General features: G+C 39.3%; 1 protein-coding gene, 1 non-coding gene and 1 pseudogene across 2 annotated transcripts in view; all 3 read right to left on the bottom strand.

The window, feature by feature from the left end:
• Positions 1-449: 449 nt before the first annotated feature.
• LMNB1 (lamin B1) overlaps positions 450-25,273 on the bottom strand; it is a 45,433-nt gene continuing 20,609 nt past the window's right edge. The window contains exons 2-11 of the mRNA XM_007527798.2: positions 24,639-24,795; positions 23,803-23,928; positions 20,207-20,377; positions 18,829-18,954; positions 15,776-15,996; positions 14,451-14,676; positions 12,598-12,702; positions 7,505-7,624; positions 3,766-3,870; positions 450-905 (exon numbers count right to left, since the gene is read on the bottom strand). Of these exons, the coding sequence (XP_007527860.1) occupies positions 864-905; positions 3,766-3,870; positions 7,505-7,624; positions 12,598-12,702; positions 14,451-14,676; positions 15,776-15,996; positions 18,829-18,954; positions 20,207-20,377; positions 23,803-23,928; positions 24,639-24,795 (1,399 nt within the window). The 3' untranslated portion in view covers positions 450-863. The remainder of the gene's footprint in view (positions 906-3,765; positions 3,871-7,504; positions 7,625-12,597; positions 12,703-14,450; positions 14,677-15,775; positions 15,997-18,828; positions 18,955-20,206; positions 20,378-23,802; positions 23,929-24,638; positions 24,796-25,273) is intronic.
• Positions 10,012-10,148, bottom strand: LOC132537385 (small nucleolar RNA SNORA2/SNORA34 family). Its single transcript, XR_009548823.1, has one exon. It is a non-coding gene; the product is annotated as a small nucleolar RNA SNORA2/SNORA34 family (small nucleolar RNA).
• LOC132537401 (small nucleolar RNA SNORA17) lies at positions 24,063-24,186 on the bottom strand (annotated as a pseudogene).

Raw genomic sequence — 25,273 nt, 5'->3', positions numbered from 1 at the left:
AAAAGCAGAAACAATATTTCTCTCCCCTCGAAATCTGTTTTTGAAGTTACAAGACAGTAAATTACTATTAAAAACAGCTTTTTATTTGTTAATGTCACATAAGAAATTTAAGCAAGTTACACTATCTTAAAAAACAAAGCTAATGAATGCATTTTTGAGCCATTCTCCCCTCCCCCCTCCCCTTTTGAATCAAGAATCTATGAGAAGTAACCATAAGACAAGATTTTGCAGATTCCTTCATCCAGAGTGCTTACATGATGATTAGGTTAATATTGCCTTCTTAGAAAATTCCTCTTTTCTATTTAAAAAAAAAAAAGTAGCCTTGATTGTTTATTACAAAAAAATTCAGTACAAAAGTTCAGTATGTTGAAAAATGCTTCCCCCTCCCTCACAGCACCGTTATATATATAGCAGAGAATAATCAAGAGCAGATTGCTGGTCTAGATGGAGCAATCTTCAAATAATACCCAGACACACAGTGGTTTATTTACCCTCCCTTCCCCTTCTCATAAGAACTTAAAAAAAGAAAAGAAAAAAAAAAAAAACTACAACAACAACAACAAAAAAAAAAAACCTCACACATACGCATTAAAAAAAAGTCAAAAAATGTGAGGGACCCTTCCCAAACAGTACAGTTAGTTCAGTGTTGATAATTCACATCTTGCAACAAAGTGTATGGATATGATTTCTTTTACAAAACTTTCAGTGTCAAAAAAAGGAAATTAAGGCCATCAATTCGCAGCTTAAAAATTCACATAAAGGAAATATAAAAATATTCTGTGCTTCTGAGAAGGCTCTGCACTGTATGTAGGTAAGGATTACCATACTTCTTTATTTTGAGGAAGACGGTTGACTTGAGAAGTTTACATAATTGCACAGCTTTTATTAGATGCTCTTGGAGTTCCCTGGTGAGAAAAAAAGAAAAAGGGAGATCAATACTAAGAAGTATTTAAAGTAGAAAAAGAGATACCATAAATCCACATTACCTAACTTCATTCCCACCCCCTTTTGAGATTTTTTTCCCCCCCTTAGAAATCTCCAATAAATACCAACACAGTGATTCTCATCTACTAGCATACACTCATATCCTAAGGGTTTTTGTTGTTGTTGTTTAATGATCATGGCTAGAGGTGGCTCACTGAGTAAAACAAAACACTGAGTTCAAGCCCCAGTGCCACAGGGAAGCATCAAATAGCACTAAGGGTATTTATTTCATGGGTAGTGAAGAAGGGATTTGGTATCTGTATCTCACCCACCACCCTCAAGCCCTATCTTTCCCCCTCTCAAAATATAAGACAAAGTTTCTCTGATCATCAGTGAAGTGAGAATGTCATATTTAACTAGAGATTATCTGAATTAAATGTTAAGTAATACTAATATGTAGCTACAGTTGAAAACCACTGTACAATAACCTGTATTATTTCAGAAAGAGGAGATCAACAGACATATTCCATTATCAGCAACATTAGAAATTATGATGCGCTGAGTTCTTCCAGACCCCAAAGCACTTATTTTGGGTTATTCCTCAAATGTAAAGTTAAAATGACTCCCTCTATCCATTTCTCTATCATTCGCTAACTCCTTAAACACTTATCCATTTCTCTATCATTCACTAACTCCTTAAACACTTACCATGTGATGTGATTCAACACTTGAATGAACTAAAATTGGCTTCTTGAAGGTCACCAAGAACCTAATCAACTGGATAGCCCATTAGAGTCATTTTCTAATCTAAGTAAAAATAGCTGTTCTGCCCTTCCATCTACCCGCTTTTAAACCTTGATGTCATTTCTCTGATCACAAAAGCTAAAACATCTTTTGATTTGATTTCCCTCCCTTCCCCCCTCCCCTCCTTCCCTTCTGTCACCCTTCCTGTTCAGTCACTCTGCCTTGGTGAGTACCCATTTATACAGACCCAAGGCATCTCTGCAAACTCCCCCGAGCCCATCTCTGATACTGTTTCTAGTTCTTGCTCTTAAGTATACAGAAGCTATTTTTCTTTATATATTTATTATTGGGTAGAGATAGAAAGAAATTGAGAGGAGATGAGGTCATAGACAGAAGGAGACAGACACCTGCATCCCTGCTTCACCACTCATAAAGTTTCTGCAGGTAGGGAACAGAGGCTTGAACCCAGGTCCTTATAATGTGTGCGCTTAACCCGTTGTGCCACCGCCTGGTCCCAAATAATTTTTTAAAAATATTTGTTATCTATTTATTAGACAGAGACAGCCATAAATTTAAAAGGTAGGGGGAGACAGAGAGGGAGAAAGAGAGAGTGCTGTATTTGCAAAGCGTTCCCCCTGCATATAGGGACCAAAGGCTTGAACCTGGGTCTTTGCACACTGTAGTACGTGTGCCACTATCTGGCCCCAGCATTTTAGACAACTTTAAGAAAAATCTGGACAACCATATTTCCAAGAGTTTTTTTTTTTTTCCCTCCAGGGTTATCACTGGGGCTCGGTGCCAGCACCACAAATCCACTGCTCCTGACAGCCTTTTTTTTTTTTTTTTTTTGAGAGAAAAGAGAGAAATTCAGAGGGAGGGGGAGATAGAGAAGGAGAGACAAAGACACCTGCAGACCTACTTCACCATTTTTGAAGTGTCCCAGCTGCAGGTGGGGAGCAGGGGCTCAAACCCAGGTCCATGCGCATCATAACATGTGCGCTTAACTGGGTATGTCACCACCCCTTCCTAGAGATCTTCTCCTCCAGTCTGGTGGCCTGGAGAAACTCTGCCAGCACCTGATTCATGTTTTGAAACCTACTGTCATTTCACTTCCAGCTATTAGGATGTTACCCACTGAAGGCAAGAAACAGATCCTAAACTTGTTCCTTGCTGAAACTAAGTATTTATTAAATATTTCTTCCAAAGGTATGAGGAAGTATCCAAGTCAAAAACTCACCCTCTCTCATATAACCCATCTCGAGTATTTCTCAACTTTTGGGCTTTAATAAAGTAAAATGAATATAGAATATAAATATGGTGATATGAGAATGAAGTCTTAAAAATAGGATTTTGCTTAGTGATTGAACTCAGCTTGAGAATACAAACTGAAGGCTCCTTAGTTATTACTAATTCCAGCTTAATTAATTTAAATCAAATTTGGAGTGTCTTTATTTCAAGGGCTCTCAAAAACCCAAGCATCAGCTAAAAAATTTATCTTGCAATTAGATGATTAAGATCTTAGTAATAGCAAGAACTTTGTTTTCTACTGAATTTAATATAACCCTTTGTTTTAAGTTGATATGCAGGTGTTTGGTATAATTCATTGGTCTACACTCTTCAGCTGCAGAACCTTCAGGAAAAATTCGAACATCCATCCCAGTCCAAGCATGACTGTTTATAACTGACATATGTGGATTTGATCAGAAAAATTTTCATATGGCACGGGAGAATAAACTCTGGGCCTCCTGCATGCACAATGCCACTGAGTAACCACCTTGGTCCAATTTAAGGACACAGAGAGATACAACACCACAACACTCTTCTACCATATATGGTGACTTCCTGTGATGCGTAGGCTCGAATTCAGGGTCTTACACTAGATGAGCTATCTCCCACACCTGAGAAATAAAATTTAAAAGAGAAATGTTCACCCAGTGCCCTAATGTACAATCTCAATTATCCTCTCAGGAAAACAAGCACCAAATGGTGTATCCTTAATCTGGTTCACCTAGAAGTCGGGGGGGGGGGGGAGCTACTGCTATGGGGCTTCCTAGTTTGAGTAATAAAAAGCAAACAAGTAGTAGGTTCAAATAATACCTGCTGGTGGAAAAGTTCTTCTTCCACAAGTACTTCAGCTGCCTCTTCTTCTTCTTCCTCTTCGGGTATGGTTGTTTTAAAGACTGTACTTCTTTGTGCAACCTCCTAAAAATAAGAGCAGTTTTTGACATAAGTTAAAGTCATCCTTAAAAATCACTAAGACTGTGGAAAGAGGAACCTTTAAGAAACAACGGCCCAGCATCAGGTTTATTGGGGGGGGGGGGGGTTTTGCACACCAGTAGCTTTAGGTACTGCAGGGGATTTTTTTGCATAATCAGTAGCAATTCTTATCTTCCGTATTCCCAGCAAGTAAGCTACTGGTATCTGATTTAAAATACCTGCTGAGATGTTTCCATTGCTTTCCATCCCATTCTGTTACTAAAAAGAATTCTGTAAATGATTTGGGACACTAAATGCCTTGTAATGTTCAATATGAATTTGGCTTAAAGATCTCTGCTCCTAGCAAAGAAAAGGTACTAAACAAATGTTGAATAAAATGAAGCAAACTGCTGGGACCCAGGAACCAGAGTGGAAACAGGAATACCTGATGAGCAAAATAAAAGAGTAAGCTCCTTTCAATCTTTCCAGCCACTGGTCCCTCTTGAACCAAATGGAACCACACAGAGACACATATTTACTGGTAACACGATGGTGGGGTTCCATTGTGTTCTGCACATGAAGTGGGTCTCCTATCCACTGGAGGTACCACAGGAAGTAACGATTTCCATTTTCTTTTGAAGACTAAATTCAGATAGCCTTCCCACAGAGAATGCTGACTTGCACAAATGTATGGGTGTTTTTGTTTAAGCACAAGGCTAACCTGATGATTAGACAACAAGCCTACAGAGTGCCACAGAGCATCTAATTTTACTCCGTAGCATGTTGTAAGGTCAATCAAGAAAAACAACCAAATAAAGGAAGTTTACAATGTTATGTCAGTTAAAGTGTGGTCTAAAACTTAACAAGTAGTTTAAAATGACAGCTTCAGTTAGCTTCAGTCACTGAAATGTTGTCAGTAATATGACCTCAAGACATATCCCATTCATGGTATCTATTCTGCACAAACTGTCTCTTATTTTCTGGATTTTTAAGCCTGCTGCATTCCAAGTATCTTCTTATAAGATCTATTTCTAACTTGGAACATGTTTTCAGAGAAAGAAATGCTATACACAGTAACTAGATTCCACGGCTTACGGAAGTACATTTCATCTGCCTAAGAAAAATTGCTCTCCAGTAAAAGTACACAACAGTCTGCAGTGAGTACCCCCCAACACTTCATCTGCACTATTCCAGCCTTTAGGTCCATAACTGTTCAACAATTTGTTTGGCTTTGTATGTTAACTCTCTTTTCAGTCACCAGGTTCCAGATGCCAGCATGATGCTGACCAGACTTCCTTGGACAGACGATGCCACCAATGTGTCCTGGAGCTCTGCTTCCCCAGAGACCCACCCTACTAGGGAAAGAGAGACAAAGACTGGGAGTATGGATCGACCAGTCAATGCCCATGTTCAGTAGAGAAGCAATTACAGAAGCCAGACCTTCCACCTTCTGCAACCCACAATGACCTTGGGTGCATACTCCCAGAGAGATAGAGAATGGGAAAGCTATCAGGGGAGGGGATGGGATATGGAGATCGGGTGATGGGAATTGTGTGGAGTTGTACACCTCCTATCCTATGGTTTTGTTAATGTATCCTTTTTTAAATAAATAAATTTTAAAAAGAAAAAAAAAGTTGCTCTTCAGTATGAGCAAACTACCACTCGTGGCAATGTTTCGAGTTCTTATCAGGCTCTCCCCATATGGAAGCTGTAAAAATTTCCAGCCTTTGGGTGGCAGCACCAGCAACAGACAGAATGACTCTACAGTACTGAAGATAAGAGACAAGAAAGGGTTTCCACAGAGAAAAGGCAAAGGTCCAGCACTTGGAAATTTCTGAATGATTGAAGGTTTTTGTAAACTGCTCACCTACTTAGAAGCTAAAAGGTAATCAGAGGCGAAGTTGCCAAATGTACTCAAGTATTTATTTCACACAGTTGTATTAGTGAGGTCCACAGTGAAAACAAATAAATGCATTTTCATTTTCATCCTCAGCGGGAGATGGGACACTGTTCACTCAGTAAATAACTCCTTAGGAAGAGCAGCCTGATCACCAGCAGACAGCTGCCATGAAGAATGGATGGAATAGAGCCAGGCACAGGACTTCTTATGCAAACAAGTCAGGCTCCTTTAGTAAATGTTGCTAATTCTATCTCTGAACTTAAACAGTGGTTAAGTGTTTGGCTGTTTAAATGTATTCTCCAGTAAATTCGTACTGAACGCTTACTAAGTGCCAGGCACACTGCCAGGAAGGGCAGACCAGGTCCTCACCCTCAGCATGCTCAGCACTTTAGGGAGGCCAGCCTGGCAAGCACTGTGTGGGGTATGAGGTGAGCACCTGGCAAGTCAGGAGCTTGGGAGGAGCCTCGAGGAGGTTACTTATATTTGACCAACAACCCCTCCTGTTTGGCAAAGACTTTTCCATCTCTCAGTATGGGGGGGGGGGGGGGCGCCACAGTGTTTTTTTTAAGTGATAGCAGAGGTAGGAAAGAGATAGCTCAGCAGTTAAGGACCTATACCTTAAGTCACGGATTCAATCACATGCAAGAGCTGAGTGGGACCGTGGTGTGTGCGCGTGTTTAAGTACGCACACTAAAACCGCTCCAAAAAGTAAAGTCTACTGAAAACAATCAGAGCAGTTGGGGAAGTGGCTCAACTAGCAGAACCTTAGACTTAAATCCCTTCAGTCTCCCGTTTGGTCCCCAGTACAAGTGTCAGAGTAATAATCTGGTCTCGGCCTCTCTCTCGGCCTCTCTCTCTCGGCCTCTCTCTCTCGGCCTCTCCCTCTCCCTCCTCCTCTCCCTCCTCCTCTCCCTCTCCCTCTCCCTCTCAAGAAACTGTCTCAAATGTAATAAATAAGATATACTTAAATCTAGGGGGGAAAAAGTAATTCTAGGACTGACACTAAAAACATAAACAGATGTGCACACCAAAGTTTGATGAATGTCCCATATGAATAACAAAATCAACAGCATAAGCTTTTATTAGTGGCTAAATACAGTTGCGTGCGTTGGCCCAGGATTATCTTGTTACTTTCATTTTAAAACAACACTACGGGAGGTGAAGGATCTTGCTCAAAATCAGGAACAAGTGAATAACAGATTTTTTAAATTATCTAATACACTAATATATTATAGTGATATACTTATTATAATGTTTTATTCTTTTCAAAATTTTTATTTATTTATTTATTTATTTATTTATTTATTTAGGATAGAGACAAAGAAGTTGAGAGATGGGAGGAGGGGGTAGAGATGCCCGCAGCATTGTTTTGCTGCTTATGAAGCTTTCACCCCTGAAGGCTGGGGTCTAGGGGCTTGAACTTGGGTCCTTATTCCCTGGAATATGTGCGCTCCCACCAAGTGTACCACCCTTTGGCCCCTGCTTTCTTATTCTTTGCTGTGAATAACAGATTTTTTAAAACAGGGCACATCCTGGAGTCCATGCTAATAACCAGTATCCTATGAACACTCATGTTTCACCTAAACTCTGAGTACAACATTATTTTCATTTACTCAGCAGTCTTGGCCATTTTTAAGCAATAAGTTGCTTTACATTTCAATATGATTTCTGAAAAGAAACCGTACATGCGTAATTCAGGGACAACTGCCATTGGCAAAGGTATTAGTAAAATGATCATACCTCTCCCTGAGAATTCTTCAATATAACCTTCACATCTTCACCAGTGCCCCAAGAGTTCTGGTTCTTCCAGATGAGGTCTGTGGGTGGACTGGCTGTGACACCAGCATTTGCAGCCCATATCTAGAAAAAGAAAAAATCATCAGTCTACTCAGAGCCCAGAGCTCACCAACCTGCCAACAACAGCAACACAGTAACACCTGAACCTCTTGTACATGATTCTAAAACTCTCCCAACCATATACCCTAGCTTCAGACCTGCTCTAAGAAGCTACATGTCTAGAACCTACAGACTCTCAAGGCTTCAGATTTCCCTATCCAATCATCTGATAAATAAAGATGAACACACACAACTCTCAAGTGAAGATGCTTAAATCCTCCCTTCTCTAGGGTGATGTACATTATCCATACATGGTCGTGAAATTATACACCTGATAACTTGTGATTTTGTGAAAAACAAAACAAAACCCGAAAAAACACTATTAAATGACTAATAAAATAGGAGAGAAAAAATTCCTACAAAAACAAGAGATTAAAAATAAAATCTTAGCTTCACTGCCTATCAGATGACCTTGACAAGGTCATTTTACTTTCACTATCCATAAAGTGGAACAAAAATGGAACTTACATGACATTGTGAAAAAACAAGTGGTTACCACAGAGGGCTGGTCACTCAGCAAGTACTAGCTCTTATTAGCAATCTATTATTCTACAGTTTCTAAATCCTTGACTATGGTCTTTGAAGAGCTCACTTTCCTCATCTGCAGCACAGAAAATTGTTACTTCTATTAGGACAATGTCACAATACCCTGAGTGCATCTAAGATTGAACTCCAAAAATACAGGAAATGTATAAATCACAAATGGTCAAGGGCAAATTTGACAGCTATTAAGATAGAACAAAAATGACTGTTTCTCTTCTCATCAGCATGGAAATTCAGCCACATGTTCAATGAACTGTTATGGCAGCAGAGTATGAGTAGAATGGAGAAAGCCTCGGTTTGAGTCTTGGACAAATCTTTTCACCTCCATGAAACTCAATACGCTTATTTGTAAGTCTAATACTACCATCCTGATCTCTCAAAAGAATCATATGGAAATAGGAAAGTTTTTGTGACCCATACATTATTTTATAATAAGAATGGAATAATGGGCTGGGGAGATAGCATAATGGTTATAAAAAAGATCTTCATGTCTTAAGGCATTTAAAGTCACAGGTTCAATCCCCAGGAGTTAAGCATAAACCAGAGTTAAGTAGTTCTCTGGCAGAAAAAAGAAAAAAAAAGATTGAAGATGACATAGGAAAGTGTATTTTAATATGGGGAGAAAAATCTATGGATTACTGATTAGGAAAGTGTCCTTTCTGGGTGTTCACATAAAACTTCCATGCCTTCCATCAGCAACACACGTGGAAAGGAATGAAACTGGACAGAAGAACTAAATCAAAGTTGCCCTTAAGGTTGTAGGGAACACTGGTGTCTTCCTAATTTCTCACAATACCTTTTACTATTCCCTGTGGAAGTATGTAGTCACGTTAGTCTTAAATGTCAGTAATGGGTACATGTCTTAACTGGATAATTTAACCTGGAACTAACATGTTCTAGAGCTTTTCTGCTCAGTATCACAGCCATGTGGCTTACTGAGCTCTAGAAATGTGGTTAGTCAGAACTGAGATACGTTGATATCTGTACATTTGAAGAACCAAGTGTTTTTAAAAGGTAAAATGAGGGGGAATTGGGTGGTAGCACAGCAGGTTAAGCGTAGATAGTGCAAAGTGCAAGAACCAGCATAAGGATCCCAATTGGAGCCCCCAGCTCCACACCTACAGAGGAGTCACTTAACAGACAGTGAAGCAGGTCTTCTGCAGGTGTCTTTCTCTCCCTCCTCTGTCTTCCCATCCTCTCTCCATTTCTGTCTTATCCAACAACAACGACATCAATAATAATAATAACTACAACAATAAAAAAGTAAAAAAAAAAAAAAAAGGTAAAATGAGGGTGTCGGGCAGTAACGCAGCAGGTTAAGTGCACATAGCGCAAAGCGCAAGGACTTGCATAAGGATCCTGGTTCGAATCCCCGTCTCCCCATCTGTAGGGGAGTTGCTTCACAAGCAGTGAAGCAGGTCTACAGGTGTCTGTCTATCTTTCTCTCCCACTCTGTCTTCCCCACCTCTCTCCATTTCTCTGTCCTATCAACAACAGTGAAATCAGTAACTACAATAAGGCAAGGGCAACAAAAGGAAATAATTTTTTTAAAAAAAAAAAAAAAGGTAAAGTGAAACTAATGAGACTTGTGTATTGATCACATGTTAAAATACAAATATTCTGGATCTGCTAGGTTAAACCAAGTGAATTGCCTAACTTTTCTACCTTTTCTTTTCCTTTTGGGGGCAATTAACAACAAAATTTGGTAGAATTCTACATTTTATCAAGGAGCTCTTTATTTTAGAGTCCCAGTATTAATCAGCTACAGATATAAGTTTAGTTAAGTACACAACTACTGCCAATTATTCATATGTTTCTTCCTAATGAATTGACCATTACATTGTCAAAGTTCTAAAATGGCCAACAGACCATAGAAAGACATTTCTGTAGGCTCCTGCTTGAAACCAACACCGTCAGCAAACTGCTAGCCTTGATTCAGGGCCAACTTCCTACTTAAAAAAAAAAAATTATATATATACTGCTCTTGGCACTGCAGAGACAGCATAATGGTTATGCAAAAGACGTTCATGCCTAAGGCTCTGGGCGCCCAGGTTCGATTCGCAGCAGCATCATAAGCCAGAGCTGAACAGTGCTGTCTCTCTCTGTTATCTTTCTCTGTACCTCTTTCGTTAAAACAAATAATATTTTTAAAGTGATCTTTTAAAAGGGACCATATGTTTTGTTTTTGCTTTTTTCAAAAGTTACTACTCTAAGAAAATCTGTATCACATATGCAGCTCTCGTTTTGTTCTAGAGTTTTAAGCTGATCTTTGCTATATTGCCTTGGACAATTTTGTAGGCAGACTAATCATCATTACAGCATGTTCCAAAGAGCTTATCACATTTAATGCCAGCAACTAAAGGGGGGGAAATGCATTATGTTTTATATGATAATTTAGTTCCCCACTAGACCTAAAGAATATGTATCTATTTAGTCCCCAAAGAACTATATCCAGTGGAAAAAGCAGATGATTGGCATAATGGTTTCACATTAGAGCACACTCAGATCTGAATCTTCTGAATTAAAATGTCAGGTTCTTTCCACATTATGCAGCTTCCATAAGACAGATAATAAGACTGAGCAATTTCCTCTCACTATAATAATTACTAAAGAGAAAGAAGGGTAGTGCCGTTGGGGTATCTGTTCCCACTCTCACCCACTATTACAAAATTAGCACCTGGTATGCTCATAATGTGGCACCAGGTTCTATAAACTTTTTTTTTTTAAAAAGAACTTTCTATCTTGTTTTGAATCTTTGATCTTAACACTAGATTAGGTCTGTGCCAGTGATGAAATTTAAAATATGTTCGTTTTTTTTTTTTTAACAGAATCCATAAAAGGAGACAATCACCTCTACAGTATTTCAGGATGAAAACAGTGACTTCTTAAAATGATCACAGCCAGCCCACTTTGGTTTATGGCAAAATTTAGATTGGATTTTTTAAAAAGACCATTTTACTGGGGAAATGGTGTTGTTATGGGTACACATAATTTCATTCATATATTCCCCACGATTGTATGGACACACCATAGCCTCCAGCTTGTCCTCTTCCTCCCTAACAGGTCACTGAGTTTCCACCTACCTATGTAGTCAGTCCTCTCCCACTCCTTTAGAATCCTTGAATCTGCTGCTTTTAACAGACCACTAAGTTTTATCTGTATTTTCCCTTTCAAGTCCCACTTATGAGTGACATTACCTTGTATACATCCTCCGGACATCTCATTTAACTGACTGATTTTGTTTAACATGATTCCTTCAAGTTCCACCCAAGTTTTAGGATAAGAGAAAATGTTATGTCCTCCACTTGAGTTTTATGCCAGTTTGTGTGTGTGTGTGTGTGTGTGTGTGTGTGTGTGTGTGTGTGTGTGTCTGTGTGTGTGTTATAACTTCTTTAACCACTAGAATGAATTTTTAAGGCTATTATGTCCCACCTTAGAGATGGGACTGTCCTGAAATGGACCACTTCAAGAGCATATAAGTAAATTTTTCCATCAGAGTAGGAAGTATTAAAAGTAATATCTATCACTGTTAACGTTTTAATATTTGCTAAATCTACTAAGTAAAAGCCAAGTAATATGTTTAATGAAGCACACTTCTCTAAAAAGGTGACCTAACAGTTAACTATTCAAGATATGGTTCTTCCAAATATACCAAGAAAACCAGAACTCAAAACAGAATGTCATAAAGCCTCAATCTCTCTCAATTTAAATTTGCTAGCCTTGCTAATCATTTAAAGGAGTGATTTTTTTTGGGGGGGAAGTAGAGAGTTAAAGGAGTGATTCTTTACAACAGTGCCGATCAACAAATAACTTTTGTTCAAAACACAGGTCCTGATGCCCCACCATGAAAGAGATGACTGACTTAAACAAAACATTGTCTAGGTAATTCTAATGAGTCACACAGATTGAAAATTTGTTGTTTGAAGATATGCTCGAGCAATTAACAGATTGTCTTCCTAGCAGTTCTTTATGCCAAGCGATATCTTGAATTATACTGGTCTATACCAGGAGATAGCTATTTTCTATCTATAGACCAAAAAAAAAAAAAAAAAATCCAATTTCTTTTACTTTTAGCAGTCAATCAGCACTCTCAATAAGAGAAATTTTTTGTGGTCCAGGTGGTGGACAGTAGTAAGGCTCTGGACTCTCAAGCATGAGGTCCCGAGTTCAATCCCCGGCGGCACATGTACCATACTGACGCCTGGTTCCCTCTCTCTCCTATAATTTCTCATGAATAAATAAAATCTTTAAAAAAAAAAAATTTCAAACCTTTAGTAACACCTGTAATTCCCTAATGTCAGAGGCATTAAAATAAACACTTCTAAAATATTAAGTTAATATTTAATTATTTTAACAGTTAAGACAGTTAAGCTAAGTTGAGTACAACCACTTACTGTAACAGTCTGGCCGGCCTTCAGCACATATCTTGAGGTATATTTGTAACTGACTGATGTGTCTCCAATTTTTCTGATCATCTCCCAGCCTCCCATTGGTTGATCCTATTCACAACATAAAACAGGTCACCACCGATATACAGAAAGTTATAGCATTATCAGTAAGAAAAAAACACATCATTCATCAGAACAGTAGCCTTCACCATACTGCAGTTAACTAATTATTAGGGAGCTTTAAAGAAGATAAATCATAAAGAAAAAGAATATACACCAAAGAAAATGGGCATAGTTGCTGCCAGAACAGGAGCCACTCACATTTTACTCTTACCCTAAAGCACAAGGGAATAGAAAAGGCTCCATGAGAAAATAAGCCCGTCCTGGGGGAGAACTATGAACTCTGGCTCCTAAGTTGCCCAGAGCTGCCTGACATCTGAGGGAAGGTGCAGGAGAGTAAAGCAATTAAATGAATTTAGTCACCTCAGACTCCAAGACAAAAATAAACCAGGCTAAAAGCCAGCTTCAGGATAGCTCCACACAGGGCTGCCGTGCCTTTTGAAAAATAGCCAAAGTACAAGAGAGCAGGAAGGCATTCTTCAGCTGTGAGAGGCATGAGTACAATATTTTTTTGTCTATTCTCTTACTATCAGAATTTCTGGCACTCCTCCAGCCAATCAAATTAATTTTTCACCACATGCAAGGTAGTTGTTTTCTATTTGATATTTTTATTTATTTACTACTGGATACAGACAGAAAGAAACTGAAATGGGAGGGGAAGGCAGAGAAAGAGACAGACACCTGCAGCCCTGCTTCAGCACTCGTGAAGCTTTCCCCCTGCAGGTAGGGAGCGGCTTGAAAACCTGGGTCCTTGTGTCCTGTAATGTATACATTTAGCCAGGGGTGCCACTTTGCCTGGCCCTGCAGAGTAGTTTTAAAAGCCTTTTGAGGAAAGGAGTGACATTCATAATGATGCCAAAGGTAAGTGGTTTCCATCCCACTGCACCTCCAGTCCTGCCTTCAGGAATTCTCTCACACTCCTCTGTGGCCCCAGTTCCAAGGTGCCTAGTCAAGGAAGACCTTCACTACTCAGCTCAGGAGAACCCTGCCATGAAACTTGAGCATTCCCTATGACCATGTTGCTTATGTTTAATCAAATCATTTCAAGGCTGAGGAGACTGCATGACATGTTAGAATAAGAAAGAAAAAAGAAAATCAAAGACAAAGCTTTGTACTGCTCTTCATTCACTCATTTGATTAAAGAAAAATATATTATCAGCATATTTAAGAATCAAAGCTTCTTTGTACAGTTGATAGCTATGAAAGAATAGGCACTATTTAAACCTACTCATTCAAATTTTTCCACAAATCTGGTTGCAAAAATAGAAATACTAATCCCTAGGAAGACCACTACAAAAAACAACCAAGTGTGAAAAGCTCTGCCTCTCAGAGAAGGCCAGTGAACAAACAAGGAAAGAAATCCTTTTTTCTTCTACACAAATGGTGCACTCTCTGCCTATTTTACTCCATAGCCACACCTCCACAAGTCCTCTATTTTAATGTGTGTTTCACCTGGTGGACTTAAGTAAAAAAGGAGGAAAGAGGATAGAGGTGTAGCTTGATGGTAGAGGGCACACTGTGTGTATGAAGGCCCGGTTCAAGTTCCAGCGCGCGTGCGTGTGCGCGCACGCACACGCACACGCACACGCACACACACACACACACGGAAGGAAAGGGACTTATCCTGTGAAGAACACTAAATCCAAATAAAGACCAAGCAACTCTTACAACTACAAAATAGTCCAACCAGCAAAATTTTGCTGGCAGAGGGGGAGGGACTGCGTCCAAAAATGTTTGACCTGTTCAGAAGTGTTCTTCAGGCGGATAAATTTCCCATCCACATCGATCTCTTCAATGCAGACATTCCCTGTGGCTGATGCAGAATGGGAGATGCTAACACTACTGCTGGCCTCCGACTCTTCAACGTCGACCCTCTTCCGCTTTCCTCTGGTTGTTCGCACACTTCGACTGGAGGATGCTCGAGATACTGTCACTCGAGAAGAAGGGCTTGGGGAGAGCTTCAATCTACAGGGAGAAAAGAAAATGTTCTCCACAGGAAACACTTCCACCCTCCTTTTGATCCTAAAAAAGGATACTAACATGCTTCAGATACATTTCTAAAGCAGAACGTTACCAAACATCTATGAGATAGAACACATACATCTCAATAAGATGAATTTATTTATGCTAAGAGCATCAAAATCAAGGTTCCTTTAAGAAAATAACTGGAATATTTTCACCAGGAACAAAGTCTGGAGCAGAGAGAGAAATCTTTCCTCTACCACCGCCAATAAACAGTTACAATTAGCTTTTTTGTTTGTTTTTTTTTTGCTTTTGTCATCCAAAACTTCCCTGGGACTTCATACCTGAATGAATCCACTGTCTACAAGAAGCTGGGGAGACATCATAGTAGCTATACAAAAAGATTCCTGCCTGGGGTCTCAGGTTCAATCCTCAGTACCACCTTAAACTAGAGCTAAACAGTGCTCTCATAATAGCAAAGAAGGGTGGGAAGGAATTTGGAAGAGAAAGAAGGAAGGAAAGAGAGAAGTAAAAGCACCACTACCTACAAAAGACTATTTTCCTTCAGATAGTGGTAGAAGACAGAGGCGGGAACAGAGGAGAGTAACCACAGCACTGTTTCACTGTTCTTGAAGCCCACCCTCCATTTGTAACGTGGTGGCCTGGTGCTCAAGCCCAAAGGTAAAGTCTATTTCCTGGCCCCCAACGTACTTTTTTACAACACATTACCAAAACATTTAAAATCTCAACAAAAACAGAGGATTCCATCCTAAAAACGCCCAGTCTTTAAAATAATAAGATTAACTTTAGGCACATCCGTGTTGAAGCAGAAATAAGATCAGCTCCTAACTACCTCTACACTTAGGTGTTAAAAGAAATGCAAATTTAAGGAGCTCCAGTGGCGCAATCGGTTAGTGCACGGTACTTATACAGAAATTTAAAAGCCACCTTAATTGCTAAGGGAAAAAGCAAACCAATCCTTTCACTTGTGTTTAAGTCAAAAGGAGCACTTTTTTATATATATATAAATTAATGGATTTTCTAAAAATAGAGTAGGACAAAAAAAATGACTACAGAGTAGGCTGACACCAATATTACTTACCTCTCTTCCTCCCCTTCTAAGAGTTTCCGGTAAGCACTGATTTCCATGTCCAGAGCTAACTTAACATCAAGCAGTTGCTCATAATCATTCAGCTGTTGTTGCATCTGATCCCTTATTTCTGCCATCTCTCTCTCTTTGTCAGACAGCATGCGCCGAGAGTTATCTCTTTCTTTAGCAAGCAAGTCCTCCAATTCTTGAATCCTCTCCAAACATGCTCTAGACTTCAGATTCAAGGAAACACATTTACTTTCTAGGAACATTCCAACATTAGCACAAACCTGCTACTTTAAACCATTTTCTACACTGCGAAATAAACAGAACTCTATCAAATTTCTACATTAGAGTAAGAGGTTTTACTTTTAAGAAATTAAAAAAATAAATTACTTAAACGCAAAACACAGCTTTCAGGAAGCTTTGCTTATAAGACAATGTATTCACCCAGTATAAATGCCATCAAGTATACAAGTACCTTTTCTCCATCTGACTTTAAAAAAAAAAAACATTTTTAAACTGTAGTTTTAGTAAAAATCAAGTTTGGTTCCACTAAGAGGCTTAGTTCAAAAGCATACATTAACAAAATTGAAGACCTAAAAATACATCTCATTGACAAAAGTGGACTGAGGGTGGGTGAAAATGTTTTTGGAGAATCACCTGGAACTATTTATTCAGAAACCAAAGACAAAAGCTTCTGGCTACTCTATGGAGAGTACTAAGATCCCTCCTGCTCAAAGACTGCACACTGTGCTTTGAATTTGGTATTGAAACAATGTGAAAGCATACATCCTAAATGAGAAAGTTCATCTTAGCAACTGTGGCTCATTGCATAACTACCTTGTTATTTCCCAACAGAATTATCACTAAAACAATCAACTTAAAGACGGTCCTTAGCATCAGAATTAGCTGCAGAGTGAGAAGTAGCTGTCTGTTGTATAAAAATTAAATGTGCATGGATGGCTTAAAAAAAAAAAAACTCTATACACTATACAGATACATTATTGTATTACCATTAGTAGTTTTTTTTTTTTCTTTTTTTTTTTTTAAGTAGTTATTTCTCACAGGAGGACAGGCCAAATTTTATAGAGGAGCTCTTCATGAATACTGCATTTGTTATCAGATTTTATGGTAGAAACAGTTTGGCATTATTTTACTAGTTGATAAATTTTAGCTTTTAGAAAGATATACATCAGGGGCGAGTCGGGCAGTAGCACAGCGGGTTAAGCGCACGTGGTGTGAAGCGCAAGGACCAGCGTAAGGATCCCAGTTCAAGCCCCCAGCTCCCCACCTGCAGGGGAGTCGCTTCACAGGCAGTGAAGCAGGTCTGCAGGTGTCTATCTTTCTCTCCCCCTCTCTGTCTTCCCCTCCTCTTTCGATTTCTCTCTGTCCTATCCAACAACAATGACATCAATAACAACAACAATAATAGCTATAACAACAATAAAACACAAGGGCAACAAAAGGGAAAATAAATAAATATAACTGAAAATATATATACAGCAAAGGGTCTCAATATTTTCCTTCTGTATATATCTTAATAGTATTTGTTGAGTCATACAGTTTCATCATGCTGCCTGTTAGGCCATAGAATTTCCGTTTAGTTGTATGACTCACATTAATGAAATACTTGTTGAGTTTTACTTCAAATTGGTAAACATGAGTTTGTAGAGATGTGTCTGATTCTTACCAAGAATAAGAAATGGGGATGGTTTCTACCATAAAGTCTGGTACCAGTAATAAAGGAAAGAATTCACCCTTCCTTGCCCAACAGAGAAACTAAACTATTCCAGCCAAAAGTCCCAGAGTAGTGCCTGACATCATTTGAAACCACTAACCACTAACCCACATGGATGGGAACAAAACTAGCAGGGAAATGGAAGAGCACTCACTACGCCTGGGTCAAAAGAGTGGCTACCAAGGTTAACAGCATACTGTATTTAACAACAGGCACATGTCAGTCTCATCTGTAAAGCATTTGTAACTAGGAAAACCAAGTGGATTAAGTAGCAGTTAGAAGGGTAGGGAATTAATTTGTTAAATGAGAAAAGTGGTATCAATTCAAAGTAAGAGAAAGGTTTTGTTGTTTTGTCTTGCATACGAAGAGACATCTGTTAAGATAGTGCAACGGAAACAACTATCCACTAAATTTCTAAAAGAAAGTCTTCTTTGAAGAGAAGTATTTAAAGAGAGAGAGAGAGAACTAGTAGAAAAATCCCTTTATGAACAGGGAAGCCTCAAATGGAGGGAAACGGATATGGAACTCTGGTGGTGGGAAATGTATGGAACTGTACCCCTCTTAACCAGTCTTTTCAATCACTATTAAATCACTAATAAAAAAATCCATTTGTTGGTCTCTGGGTACTAAATTCACTTAGGTTTATGATTAGACTAAATGAACTCAAAAGTTCTTACAGCTTTGCTGTTATATGAAAACTTCAAAAAACTATCAGGACCAAACAGGTGTAAAATAATTTAAATCTTTTTTTCCCCTTTTGTTTTTCTTATTGATAGATGGCAAGACAGAGAGAAAATGAGAAGACAGTGACAGAACAGAGAAACATAAAGGATTTACCACCTAAAAAGAATTCTTGTGCTGTCCATGAGGTGGCAACCCGATAAAGTATTAGATCTCAAGCATGCCACGGACGCTGTAGCATCCCACTGCAGAGTGGCGCTGTTTCTCTCTCTCTTGGATACACTATGTAAGATATATCTAAAAGCCTGGGCAGTGGAAACGAACCAGCAGATTGCTAACTCAAAAACAACTCCCTTAGCTGTGTGTATGTAACCAAATTTATTTAGGAATAATGATGGTCTTTGCTCAGAGTATGCTTCTACACTGCAAAACGAAAACATATGGGGAGCCGTTGTGCGAATACCTTCCCTCTTGTAAAATACTGGGTTGTCCAAAGAGTCATGATGCATGTTTCTATGCAAAAGTGAGCCATGACTTTTCCAACAACCCAACAGAAAGAGATGTAACCACCAAGCAGCATAAAGCAGATAGCCCACCACATTGAAGGTGGACTTCAAGCTCAACTGCCATCCCCCCCACTTACCTCTTTCTGTAGATTAGAAAGTTGAGATGAAAGGCTCTCGATTCTCATGCGACTCTCCATCAGTTCTTCTCTGGCACTGTTGACAGAAGATGTATTCATCTCTGAAGACAGTCTGGCATTTTCAAGCTAAGAGAAGGAGCAAATCAAGTCAGTCCTATCTGATGAATGTGAAGACAAATGAGGAAGCATGGTTCATGTCAAGGCATTTCGTTTCATTCTGAAGTCTTGCCTGTAACTGGCTGATGAAGTAACAGGAAAAGCATCATGAGGCCACTAGCGTGATGTGAACTACCTTGTCTTTCTTTCCATATCACAACCCAGTATCTGATCTTTAACACTGCTAATACACCTGGGTCTTTACCCAAAGTTAGTTCAATCTTTTGTCTAAAGTCTCAGATAATACAGTTAATAAACAGCCAAGACAAGAGCAATCAGACTGTGGTGGTAACTGTAGGAAAAGAAATATCCCATACCTTTACCCCCATTAAACTATTTTAGTGTATGAAATAAGCAGAAACAATGGAAGAATAATACTTCCTTTGAGTGGGGGGTTGTTTTATGTTCAGGTAATTGCTGGTTCATCAAATTACCTGTATCATTTTTTTCGTGTGTGTGTCTTGGACACACAATTTTATGTATGGCATTTCCTTCCTAGTGAAAAGCCACAAGTTATGTGACTGATTCCTCTCCATTATAGTTCCTTCACTGCTGCTTTGTACTGAGTAAATGTTGGACAACCGAGGATTGGGCTTAAAAAAAGATGGTTCCTTTCCACCAACTAGTACGTCACAGAGTGGTCAATATCAGCATGAACAGCATGAGGCAAAGAAGTCTTTACTAACTCTTACTAATCAAATTGTGTGTTTGAAATGAGAACATTTGCTAGGAAAGTATTTACTTACATTGACAATTTTTATGAATTTTTACATGGTCTGTTTAATGCAAGACAGAAGTTTCTGTAACCTTGTCTATATGAATAGTAGCAACAGAAGAAATAGAAGACTTCAGTTCACTACTGCCTAAAGTGTGGTGACCACAAAGCACAGTAAGTCAGAACTAGATGAAACCAAATCACTTACTACTAAATGATAACAGGATTATCCTAGTACATTTTTTTTTTAAAGATTTTGAGGTAGCCTGGGTTCAACTATTACAACAAGATGACTAACCAATGGGGCAAAAAGGCAAAATACTTATCTCTATTGAAACTGAAATTCTCCCACACACACCCCAAACAATCCATAGAAAACTACTTTTAAAAAATCCATTTTCTATATTCACAGAAATACAGAGAATTCATTTAAGAAAACTAGGATAAAGCAAACATCGAGTCATGTTCTTCAAGGCACCTGATCAATGCTCAAAAGAGTGTGCCCACCTTGGCGTGATAAGTCTGCTCCAGCTCTTCCTTGTACAGCTTCACCTGGGCATCGTGCTGCTCTCTCATCTCATGAAGGGCTTGAGCCAGCTTATACTCGTACTCAATCTGACGCCCAGAATCCACCTCTACCAAGCGGGTCTCATGTTTCCTCCTGGTCTCATTTATCTCCTAAGCAAGAAAAATACCATAAAACCAAGTTACGATGGCTAGTCCAGTACAAATCTAAGTGACAACAGGGTCATCGAGTTTTACCCACCATGCTAGCACAAACATTTCTATGGTGTCATGCTAGCACAGACACTTCAATACTTATTTTTTTTATCTCCTTTGTTTTCTAACAGCTAACAACTTTTTGATAAGGACCTAAAAAGAGAGCAATGGTATCATTTCAAACCCTATGGGTTCGAGGTTCTTTTCTGTGGTATAGCTATTTCTCCACAGACAGACAAAAACAAAAACCGGTATCTAAGAGTTATTTAAAGTACCACGCAGTCAAGGATCACTATGTACACTTAATTTCCCCAAGATTTTATTGATGATCTAAGGACAGTATTGGTGGGGGGGGGGGGGGTCCTACATGTAAAGTCAAACTAACCAGTCAAAACAACTTGCACTAAAAACATTGTTTTTTTAATTTTTTTCTTTATTGGGGGATTAAAATTTTGTGCTTTATGTGGTCCGGGAGGTGGCGTAGTGGATAAGGCATCGGATTCTCAACCACGAGATCCCAAGTTCGGTCCCCGACAGCACATGTACCAGAGTAATGTCTGGTTCTTTCTCTCCTATCTCTCTCATGAATGAATAAGTGACTAACTAAATAAATAAATTCTAAAAGATTTTATGCTTAAAACTTTTTTATTTGGGGGAGCTGTGTGGTGGCACACCTGGTTGAGTGCATAAGTTGCCTGGCACAGGAACTTGGGTTCAAGTCCCTATTCCCAAATGTGTGTGTGTGTGTGGGGGGGGGGGGGGGGGCTTCATGACTGGTAAAACAGTACTGCAGGTGTCTCTCTCGGCTCCCTCCCTTCCTAATATTTCTGTCTAGCAAGTAAAAAAAGAAGTGTGGGGGCTAGGGATGGCCACCAAGAGTGGCAGATACAGGCACTGAGCCTAGCAACAAGCCTGGTGGCGTGCGTGCACGTATACACACACACACTTTGCATTTTCATAGTCTGGGGTGTGGTCCCTGGAAGTACTGAGTTTGAACCCTGGCATCACACAGACAAGAGTGATATTCCTGTTCTTTCATTAATAAACCTTAATTTAATACTTTAAAAAAAAAACAAAAAAATTTACCTTAGAGCAAACTAACTTATTTATGGAACTAAGCTATCAATATAGAATCTTGCAAACATTATTTTATTATATCAAATGACACTATTATTCAAGAACAGAATCAATAGGATATTACACTATGTTTTAAAAAACTGTTTAAAACTAGAATGACCAGTAATACATGCCCAAGACTAAAATTCCCATTCCAGCTAGTAGCAATAACTAAATACGCCACAAGAGGGAGCTACAACTCAGTTTGTTTTCTGTATCACCTTACTGTATAAGGCTTGACAGAATGAGAATAGGACAACTTGTAATCCTGCTATCAGCCTCCTAGTGCTCACATTTATTTAATAAAGATGCTAAAATTATGAAAACACGCAAACCAAAATTTCAACTCAACAAATACTGAGCAAATGCTCACGGTATTATCCTTTGTCTACCACCCTTCCTCTTCCTCACTTTTTCCTTCCTCTTTCTTTCCCTCTTAATCATTCACAATACTTATCTGTTGTCTAGTTATTGAATAGAATTACATCTCACACATTAAAAACTGAGGAGTGTTTTAATGTATTTTCTTTTTCTTAATTTCTTTATTGGGGAATTAATGTTCTACATTCAGCAGTAAATACAATAGTTTGTACATGCATAACATTTCTCAGTTTTTCATAGAACAAACAACCCCCACTAGGTCCTCTGTCATCTTTTTAAAATGTATTTTCTAAGTTTCTCAAAAAAGGCACAATGAATTTTAAAAATGCTACCCCAACACCCTGAAATTAAGAAACCTCTTATTACTTTTCAGTTATTATGTAGAATCGGTGACTGGCAAAACACTTAAAAACCCGCTACTGCTTTAAAGATACAGATGTTCACAGGCAACACCAAGACTAAGTAGCAGATGGGGGGGATTTTATTGATTTTTATTTTACTGTCGCAACAGGCTTTTTTTTACTCCTCTAGGTTGACTTTTTCAGATACAGAGAGAATAAGGGAGAGAAAAGAGCATCACAACACCAATGCTTCCATTAAGGCACTGGGGGCCTGGTTTGAACCTGGGTTATACACATGGCAAGGCAAGTACATAGTCCAGAGGAGCTATTCTGCTGATTAGAAGGAAAATGTGACTTAAAATACTACACTGTTATAAAGATAGACCTAAATTACATTTTCTACAATTAAACTTTTCTACCTTTCACAATAAATTTCTATTATTAAATCTGTTAGGTACTTCAAATACTACTTCTTAAACATTAAGTATTTATTTAGCTGAATTTTGTCTAACCTGAATTAATTCCAATTCTTTCAATTTTGAGAAAATAGACATTTTTTGTTTCTTCAAACTTACTACTGCTTTTTTGGCTACAGTTGTGGCTGACATCCAAGGTTTGATCACAGCAGCTATGGCTTATCAGTGGCAAATTTTAAATCCAGCTACATACCCATAGATGTTAGGAATAGCCCACCTTCAAGATGCCCCTGATGACTGCTGCCTCCTATTGTGATCCCCTCCCCCACTGTTTCATGCTTGGTCTGTGTGATGGACAGTGATGATACGCCACTTGCATTGTGAGACTACAAGTGATAGTGTGGCTTCTGCCTGATCAGCAATCACTGACTCTTGGAGCTAATCCTACATGCATAGACCTATAGGGGAACCCACTGACACCTCCTGCCCTCAGTCTCATGAATGAGGATGAAGCAGTTCTGCTCAGCCAGGTTGGAAGGCTGACCAGAACATCATGAGAGACTCTGAGGCTGCCTCCGCTGATTCCTCACCTTCTGGAACTGAGATATTAATTTGCTGAACTCTGGAGTGATTTGCTAGGCAGTAAAAAGACAACTGAAATAAATTCTTTCTACAGCTGAAAAAACAGTAGCTGCTGTGACCAAGTCATGCTAACTTAGACGAAGTAGAATCTTATCTGAATTTCAGCATTATTACCCTCGGTAATGTACCTTGAACTTTTCTCCCATTTTTCACACAATCTTAAGAAGTCTCTTGGGATCCTCCCAGATCTTTTGTTGCCCTTGTTTTATTTTTTTATTGCTGTTGTAGTTATTATTGTTTTTGTTATTTGATGTCGTCATTAGATAGGATAGAAAGAAATGGAGAAAGGAGGGGAAGATGGAGAGGGGAGAGAAAGACAGACACCTGCAGACCTGCTTAAGCACTTGTGAAGCGACTCCCCTGCAGGTGGGGAGCTGGGGGCCCGAAGCAGGCTCCGTATGCTGGTCCTTGTGCTTCGCACCACATGTGCTTAACCCACTGCGCTACCACCCGACTCCCCGAGATCCTCCCAGATCTTTATAGTTACCTCCTCATACATGCTTTTACGAAATTCCAAGTCCTCAGTGAGACTCTGACAGCGATTCTCCAAATCCACTTTAAGTAAGGTTTCATCTGCTAACTGCTTCTTGGCAGCAGCTAAGGAGGCTTCCAACTATCATATTGGAGAAAAGAATTGATTTAAAAACTTACACAGCAATCATTTAGTAATGACTACAAGATACCTGTGGATTAAATCAAGTAACAGACTTTCTATCTACCTGTCAATGCTATAAGCATCTGTTGTTGAGTGTCAGACTATCAACCACCCAGTGCTCACAGATCACAACACTGGATTAGACAAGCCTTTCTCTTTGCCACCTAATGACACACGTGACACAGCAGTCGTATCTGTACCGCCTCTAGGGGCACTGTTTGCATCTTTATCACAACTGTGTATTAGACTGGTCCCATCAAAACCCTGTTGAGATTTGGTGATGGGCAGCAGTAAATGCCACACAAATATGTGATTCACGTTTCAACATTCAAACCAACAATTTCAGCTATCACTTTCACTTCTCCTGGGCGGGCGAAGAACACACCGCATCACCTCTTTCCTAAACAGGCTTTGAGGGCAAGAGACTGAATGAACAGAGGGAGCAAAAGCCGCAGCGGGACTACATGATTCAGATTCAGATTCAGTGCGGGAAAGAAAGATGCTCTCCAGGTTAGCTACTTTCCTTCAGATAAGTCACAAAAATAGAATTTTAAAAAGCAAAAAGAAGCAAGTAACATAACTAAATGTGAACATAAAAAAAGACCAAAATCAATAATGAGTCAGTAGAGATGGGGCAGTTTCAAGCCAAGGGCAGAGTCAGGTCTTACCTGGGCAACCTGATCCTTCAGATCCTCCAAATCTCCCTCTAGGCACTTCTTATCACTAAGAGCGGTAGCCAGGGCCGCATCCTTAGAATTCAGTGCCGCTTCATATTCTCGAAGCTTGATCTGGGCTCCACTCAGATCAGATTCTTTCTTAGCGTAACTGTAAAACATTTGCAACAGTAAAAAATCAAGTTCTCCCCCCCCAATCCCTACTTAAAGGGGAAACAACAGAGGCAGTTTATTGTTTTTATTGTCACCAGTGTTATCACTGGGTCTCAGTGTCGGCACTTGAATCGCTGCTCCCAGTGGCTATATTTCCCTTTTCTTTTTTCTTTCTTTCTATTATACTTGATAGGACAGTGAATTTAGAGGGGAAGGATAATAGAGAGAAAGACAGACACCTGAAGATCTGCTTCACCACTCGTGAAACACTGCCCTACAGGTAGGAAGGGGGGGGGCTCAGAACCAGGTCATCACACATGGTGACACAAGAAACAAGGTGCACCACCACCCAGCCTGCAAAAGAGGCAGTTTAAATAAACGTGGCCACCGGAACTGGGATGTAGCAGAGTGGTGTGTACCACATACACTGACATGCAGGGCCCTATGTTTGATCCCCGGCACCCGGCCCCCACCCA

The sequence above is a fragment of the Erinaceus europaeus genome, chromosome 2 (genome assembly GCF_950295315.1).
Source record: "Erinaceus europaeus chromosome 2, mEriEur2.1, whole genome shotgun sequence".
Lineage (NCBI taxonomy): Eukaryota > Metazoa > Chordata > Mammalia > Eulipotyphla > Erinaceidae > Erinaceus > Erinaceus europaeus.
This window is presented reverse-complemented; position numbering and strand designations above follow the sequence as displayed.